The 8,246-nt window shown below is 34.9% G+C and overlaps 2 protein-coding genes across 2 annotated transcripts; both read right to left on the minus strand.

Moving 5' to 3' along the window:
- Positions 1–5,233: 5,233 nt before the first annotated feature.
- Positions 5,234–6,443, minus strand: LOC131649425 (paired amphipathic helix protein Sin3-like 3). The gene is made up of 4 exons (XM_058919188.1): positions 6,411–6,443; positions 5,617–5,793; positions 5,385–5,483; positions 5,234–5,296 (listed from the first exon to the last, which is right to left on the minus strand). The coding sequence occupies exons 1-4, from the start codon at positions 6,441–6,443 to the stop codon at positions 5,234–5,236; spliced, it is 372 nt and encodes a 123-aa protein (XP_058775171.1).
- A 10-nt stretch (positions 6,444–6,453) lies between these two features.
- LOC131649427 (uncharacterized) lies at positions 6,454–7,248 on the minus strand. The gene has a single exon (XM_058919189.1). It carries the CDS (start codon positions 7,246–7,248, stop codon positions 6,454–6,456), a length of 795 nt encoding a protein of 264 aa, XP_058775172.1.
- Positions 7,249–8,246: the final 998 nt, after the last annotated feature.

An 8,246-nucleotide genomic window follows, 5' to 3' on the forward strand; every position in this document is an offset into this window, starting at 1 on the left:
TACTCCTGACCTGGAAGAGGAGACATCTGATTTGTACATGTTGATTAGGACACGATCAACAGATTTCCTACCACTGAGTCAATTTATTTCTGGACAAGGGTATGAGGGTGTACAATAGTCGAGCTCTTGAAGAACTCATAAAGGCATCACCTCTGAAGCCCTTGTGAAGAATGAGCTTAAGCATGGAGAACTCTTTGGATCAAAGAAACCAGATGGGTGGGATATTCATCTATGAAATCAAAGGTTGTGGATTTTCCAGCGTCTTCGTGAAGAAGTTTTTTTAGGATGGATTCATTTATGTGGTACTCTCGCATAGTGAATTGGTTGTAGTGCAAAGGATTTCATGGACCTTTGTGCTTTGAATAGATAGACGTAGTCAGAATAGTCTACTCGGTTAGTGTAAAGACCAATTTAATGCCAATACAGTTGAAATCTGCTTCAGATATCTGTTGGAAGGAATCTCCACTACAGGTGCAGGATAATGTCATGCAAACGTCTCATAATAAGACAGGAGGTATGTATGAAATATGGTCTTTGAAGGTTTAATCAACCATCAACGGTTGATTTTCTTCGATCCCCTACATGTATGGTAGGTTGCTATGGAAGTCCTTTCCATAATCGTAGCATAGATTATGAAATTTAGAATAATGTCAGAACTGGTGTGGTAACAACACTTCTGTTCCGTGCTTCTCAAGTAAAGGAAGAATAATTGACTCAAGATCAGATCAAGGGTCACGTAGGTGACCAGACAAAGAAAGGCTATTGAGGCTATATGAAGAATCACTCATCACAAGTGGCACTACTTAGTATCAACTGTCCTCCTCTTTGCTGTTTAGAGACAGTTCTATCAGCAGATTGTACCTCTAAAGGAAGGGAATCATATCATCTGTTGTGTGTACAAAGATGAGCACGTATCTAATGAACGACCATGACCTTGTCAGGGTATAAATCTAAAGTGTGTGCAAGTCTGCTTTCTGACCTAATTATGTCAGAGAATGATTGAGAGTTTATTTCTCTTGTATGATGCGATAATGAGATTTCTGTTGGAGCTTCGTGAAGGACTTCACTGCACAACGAGTCCTTGGAGCAATGGTTCAAAAACTAGAGCTAGTTTTTGAAGCAAATGTCCCAAATAATGTTGTAACATCATCGCTGATAAGAGTCTCTGAAAAGACTTGGAGCAATGGTTCAAAAACTAGAGCATGTTCAAAAGTATTAGTTAAGACATGGTTCCGAATGAGAAGATTCCTATGTAAGCAGTATGCTCAGGCTAAGCATATCCACTATATTGAAGACTTCATTAGTGAAAGAAAATACTAGTGAATAGTAGAAGGGTGGTTTGATCAGCATATCAAGTCAAGGTATTCTTTACTGATCTCAGTTAGTCTGAATCTTAGGAAAGCTTGTTAGCACTCTAAGAAAAAGGGTGGAGAATAGGTTCAGGCTGTGTATACATGACCTCTTTGAAAGGTCATGAGATGTGATGGGGGAGGACACAAATCAAATGTGTCCATATCGTGTAAATAGCTCAAGGTAGTTGGAGTTGTTTTCATATAGCTAGTGATAAATGATTGCTCTCTAATAAATGCTTGAATGCTCAAGTGCCTATGAGCAGCCAGAGCTTTAATTGTCCATGGCAGGGGGAGTCAACATTTAAGAAGATGTGTTGGTATGATGTGGCAACATGAAGATAACGTCTTGACATGTTTTGAAGACATTCTATCAAAAAAACCGTCAAGAGCAATTTATGGAGGATGAGATAAGTGCACAGTCAGACAGGTGTGAGATTGACGAGACAACGAGCTATTCTTGGAAATTGTTGTTCTTCGAAGAAATAGTGATCGGTCATAAAAGGCATTCAATGGAAGGCTTGGAAAGGAATGTTAAATTCGGATATTTTCCTAATATACCGATCTATGATTGACCAAGACCGAAACCATCGATATTTCCTATGTCTACATATGGATATTTATATGTAGTCCCATCTTCCTCTGCGAATCAAATTGTTGAGCACCTCACTACAAATAAAATTCTTGATTAAGTGAAGCTCTTCATGGTAATAGATCTGAGAGTGAATAGAGACTGATGATAGAGGTGTGTTCAGATTCACAATATAATACGGCGTCTTATTCATATGACATTGTGTTGTGATGTGAGTTATGAACACAGGTGTAACGTGTGTTCTGAGTTATCCGGAGTTGTAGGCTGCTTCTCCATGTCTAAAACAGTAGAACCAGGGATGAATGGTTCCTACGGCTAAAGGCGTCTCGTGTATCTCTGAGAGTCTGACTTTTATCTTTACAGTCAGATGAAAGTACTGAGTTGAGAGGGAGTATCTGCCAGCCTTTTTTTCATGTACTCTAAATTAATGCTTTGAAGGTTACTATTCGGAAGAGTATAAACCACAATGTCTTCAGGTTTCTTCCTTATCCTAAAGATAGGGTACTGCAACAAATAAGTCAAGTATGAAAATTCAGGTTTGTCAAATTTCCCGGCCTGACACTTAAACAAGATCTAGCTACTCTTGACTTTTCCGTATCATGGCTAAAAAGGGGGAGAAGACATATAAAGATGGTGAAGACAGAGAATGAGAGACAATGAAGAATAGTTCTGAATTGGTGCTATTGGTGCTATAAAGACTGTTGAAAAATTAAATGTTTTTATCTGTTTTTATATGTAATAATAGTTTTAGCCAAAATAAGCCAAAGGGGGAGATTGTTGCTTCTCTGAATTTGGTAATTCACATTTATGTTGGTTAAACTATGTAAAACTATAGGATGTAATTCTTGCAAGAGGAAAACTGGTACAATAAGAGGATGTCCTATGAGATGTTAGAACATGTCCTGGTATAACATGTCCTATGGAATAGATATTGACATGTGCCTGCTGAGCTGGATTACGAGATTCAGTTTCAATTTAACATATGCAGAATATTCTCTGAATATTATGCATAAGGTGGTACATGATTGAAAGGTCAGAAGAATCAATCAGAATATTCAGATGATACATGAAGATAAAGACTTTCTATAATTGGAAACAATGTAGGAAGATTTGATTGAAGACCTTGATTGTAGCTGAAGTTGCTGCTATATTGTAAAAGAAAATCTGCTATGATTAAAGGCCAAAATCCAGTTGGGTATAGGTTATAAATAGAAGACTTTGTAACCTAGAAAAGCAAGACAACCACCAAGCATAAAGATGTAGTCATTAGGGTTTGTCAAGGTAAACCTCACAGCCTGTTGGAAGGTTACCTATGTGATCCTAGAAGCCTGTAGGCAAGAGGAGTATTGTTCTTGGAGGAAGCTTTGAAGTAACTCCAGGTTCATGGTAATAGTCAAGGTTCATGGATAGTGATTGTCATGGAAGTATGTCTTCCAAACTATTTGATATTAGAGATTAGAAGGAGAAGGATATTAGGCCGTTGCTACAGCTCCTGGGATTGGAGAACTGTACGACATCATTGTGATGGGGATATCTCATATCTAGGGAGGACCTAGGTAGAATGGTCATTGGGTAGGGATTAAGTGGGGGGTTGCTTGAGACTAGTTAACTTTGAATTAATACTGCTGATAATGGACTTCATTCCTAGCTTGGTATTTCCCCATAGTAGGTGTGATTTCACCGAACTGGGTTAACAATTTCTGGTGTCTTTTATCTTTCTGTTTGGCATAATTCTATGTATATTCTTTGCTGATGATTTTTGACAGATCACATGTCGTAACATCTTTCTCGACATTTGGATATGTTAAGGCAAAATTTCACTCTTGTTAGAGTTGGAGAAAGTGGTTGATATGCTGAAAGTTAATACATTCAGAAACTTGTGGAATGTGCATTTCATTCACCACGCCGGATTTGACAACGTGTTGCTTCCCCACCAACCTGTCCTTGCAGGTACACCCAATGTTTAACAAAATTCCCATGAAAAATAATGTGGAGTTTGAGAGATGTGTGACTTTCCACAATTCCAACCTGGACTTTTCAGTACAAAACACCGGGAAATCTCAACAAAATTGTAACGCAAATATGTGGGTTTTATAGTTGGTGAGTTTGAGTGGGAATTTAAGAGGGAGGGTAGTCAAAGAATTTGTTGAATGCACTATAATAGAGAGTTAATGAGCACAAGTGGATATGAATGATTTTAGGGAAGATGGAAGAGGTTGAGTGAATGAAATATTTATGGGGATGCATGTATGAGAGCAAATAGTGGATGGATGAAGATATAAGAAGGCAAAATCTGTTAAATGACCTACACGTTTCGACCTATGCAGATATATGTGTCGACCTATATGAGAGCGCTTTGACTATTAGAAATAACATAGGACAAAACCTTTTTTATCCTATTAGCCAACAACTTAAAAATAATTTTAGAAATATAACCCACCAAGCAAATAGGCCTATAATCATCTAATCCCAACAGATTAGAAGCCTTAGGAATAAGAGTGAGAAAAGATGATGTTATAGACTTTAACAAAATCTCCCCAGAATGAAAATCTGTAAAGAAAGCAACAACGTCTTTATATAAGAAAGACCAACAACTTTTGATAAAAAGGAGAGAAATACCATCCGGTTCTGGACTCTTCGATCCTTCACAATTCCAAACCGCCTCCTTTATCTCCTCCTCTGGAAAAGGAACCACAAGAGATAGATTTTCCTCCAAATTCAAAAAATTGAACTCAATACCATATAAATTTATCGATGCAATTCTCAACAAATTTATCTTCAAAATGCACCTTCACCGCCTCTTTCACCTCCCTAACCGAGTTCACTATTCCGCTGTTAGTAACAATAGAACTAATATGGTTCCTTCGCCTCCTCTCCTTCATAACTCTATGGAAGAATTTTCTATTGGAATCTCCATCGTTCAACCACTTTAATCTAGACTTCTAAATAAGTATGTTCTCCTTAATATTAAGATTCAACCAAATTCTTTTGCTAGCATTTCTTTTTATGGATGTTATTAATTTTGTCAATCAATTTCTCTTATTCAAATATTCAATATATTTATTATTGAGGCAATTTAATACTCTTACATAATTCTTCATCATTTTTACTCAAAACTTTGTTAAACTACATTAATAAAAAAATTCAAACAATTACTTATTTCAAGTCTCAAATTGCAACATTAAAAATAAATCCAAAAATACTAAATTTTCTCCATAATCATACCATATGTATTTATTAACTCATCATAAACTTCTTTACAAAAGAAATTTAGTAAACATCACAAGCTCCGTCAAGGAAGAAATTCATTAAACCCGTCTATAAGATCAGGTTGATCTTTAAAAAGTGAAATAACCTGAAAGAAAAAAAACAAATTAAAATTAAAATGACAATTGAACAAAACAAACGAAATATAAAAAGCATATATTAACACAAATTCATACCATTAGTTGAATCTCTTCACCACTTTTTTCTTTCTTTCTATACATATTCATTATAGCTAGAAACGACTTGTAAACGTCATGATCATCTTGAAATCGAGTCTGCATGCAAAAGACCCCTTAAACTTATCTAAGTAAACAAAACTTAAAAAAAATAAATAAATAAAGAGTAATGATATTTCCTTAAAAATAAAAATAAAAAGCTTCTTTAATTCCTCTGCGGTTAAATTCATACCTTCACCTTGATTAAATATTTCCTTGCATATTCTAGATTGACTTTTGGCTTTCTTGGTGGAGGTGTAAACGCAAATTCATTTGGTAAATACGCATTAAATTTCAATAACAATTCTCTATGCCCTTCTGTTAGGATGCTAATTCTAAACCCTAACAAAACTAGAGAAAAGCTGTAAAACTAAGAGAAAGATAAAACTAATCTATTAAAAATAAACTTCATTTCTTTTCATTTTTATTGATTTTCAAGTGTCAAACACACTACATATATAATACTCCTAATGGATAATAAAAGTCAAAAGCCCAATACAATTAGAGCCCAATAATAATAATAATACTAATAAATAATATTATAAATACTATTATACCCCTCTAACATTGCCGCCGGGTTCACTTGAACCTTGTCCTCAAGGTTCTAACTAACTTTATTTTAATAAAAGTGAGGCAAGGCAATTGAGGTTGAGTTGTCCTTTGTGGTGTGACAAAAAATTGATTTAGTAACTCTAAAGTCACTAAAGCTGCAACTTTTAGTAGAGAGATACTTTTGAAATGGAACCAGAGTGGCTTACCGACTCAAATAATAGAAAATACTCATGGAAGGCAGCTGGCACCTTTTAATAGTACACTTCAACATTAAAAAAAAATTTTTTTTTGAATGGAAGACAGCTGTTGCTTGTAATGACATTTTCTTGCTAGCTTTTTTTCCTCAAATCATATGAAGTCAACAACACACACGGAAAGAGAAAGTATGGCTGAACAGCATATCAAAAACTTTTTTTTTTCTTCTTCTCCCTTTACTTTCTCAAACTCGCCACTTTTCACACACCACATTGCTGCAACTCTAAAAGCTCAATGCGTTTATTGGAGGTGTTGGCATATCAGGTGGTTTTGGCGGTGGTCGCCGGAGACTAATAAGTAGTGTTGGTGATGAGATTGGCGGTGATAGTTCCGACGAGCTTTGCAAATCCGGGGGTTTAGGTGGTGGAAAAAGCGGCACCGAAAGCTGTACAAACTTCTTTCTTTTTTTATCAAGAAGTGGTCTCCCAATCAAATATGAAATCATGTGTGTTAGCTTTAGATCTAGTTGTTTTATTGGAGGAGATGACACCATAAATATTGTCGAAAGTGGTGTTGGAGACGTTTCCGAAAGTGACGTCAGAGATCTTGCCGGTTTCGAAAATGTTGCCGGAGATGACACTAGAGATGTCATCGGAAACGATTTTTTTTCTAAAGTGATGATTTTGATCTCACTTTCTTCCTCAACTTGTTTTTCATCAACTCGTTTTTCTGGTTCATTGTCAATCGTAACTTTTTGATATTTTTTTCTATCTTTCTTTTGCGCATCAGAAAATATTTGAGAGAATTTCTGAGATGATGCTTTGAGAGAAAGGCTTAAATTTTGGATCTGTTCCTGCAACTCTTCTCTTGATTTTTTTTTTATTTCATGAGTTTCAATCAAATATTGTTTTAGGGTTTCTAGCTGGGAATAGAAATCTTGAGATTGAGGTTGGTAGTGAGGGTAACTTGAATGTTCATTGAATGTGGAAAATGGAGGTGAAGTAGAAATTATGTGTTGTTGTTGATATGGAATGAATGGAGTGTATGGGATATATGAATGATAATATGGATATGCCATGGAAGCAAGGTTGAAGTTCAAGATGAAAGCACCAATTGTTAGGATGCAAACTCAAGAACCCTAACAAAGATAATAAAAGCTCTACAAAACTACAAAACAAATAAAACTAGGATAAGAAAATAGAGATAAAAATAACTTTTCATTTCATTTGATGTCCTTCAAAGTGTCAAAGACACTACATATATAATACTTACTAATGGATAATAAACTAAAAGCCCAACAACTATTAAAAGCTCAATTCAACTACATTTAAAATAAAATAACAATAAACATAAATTCTACTTCTAATATATAATATTTAAATTAACTATTATTCATACTCTATCCTTCTATCACTACCAATTGTTAGGATGCAAACTCAAGAACCCTAACAAAGATAATAAAAGCTCTACAAAACTACAAAACAAATAAAACTAGGATAAGAAAATAGAGATAAAAATAACTTTTCATTTCATTTGATGTCCTTCAAAGTGTCAAAGACACTACATATATAATACTTACTAATGGATAATAAACTAAAAGCCCAACAACTATTAAAAGCCCAATTCAACTACATTTAAAATAAAATAACAATAAACATAAATTCTACTTCTAATATATAATATTTAAATTAACTATTATTCATACTCTATCCTTCTATCACTACTATCCGGTCCAATTAAAATCTTGTCCTCAAGATTTAGCTTAGTAATGACATAAGACATGGTTTGCATGAGAGTTTTAGTGGTCAAATTTGTGATCACGTCAAGGAAAATCAAGATTGTTTTAGATTTGAATAAAGACAAATAGACATGTGGCTCGGTAAAGAAAAAGAAGGAATATTGAATGGTAGAACAGGATAAGTTGTGGTTATCCATTGGGGATAAGGGAGACAGCTTAGGGGGAGGTGGCACAACCTCGTTTACCGCATTTTGAATGGGAGATAGCTGGCAAGCAGTTTTTATTTTCTTTTTCTCTTTCCTCCTTTTCTTTTCTCTCACGTTTTTTTTTTCTTTCTT

This window comes from Vicia villosa, linkage group LG2, assembly GCF_029867415.1.
Source record: "Vicia villosa cultivar HV-30 ecotype Madison, WI linkage group LG2, Vvil1.0, whole genome shotgun sequence".
NCBI lineage: Eukaryota > Viridiplantae > Streptophyta > Magnoliopsida > Fabales > Fabaceae > Vicia > Vicia villosa.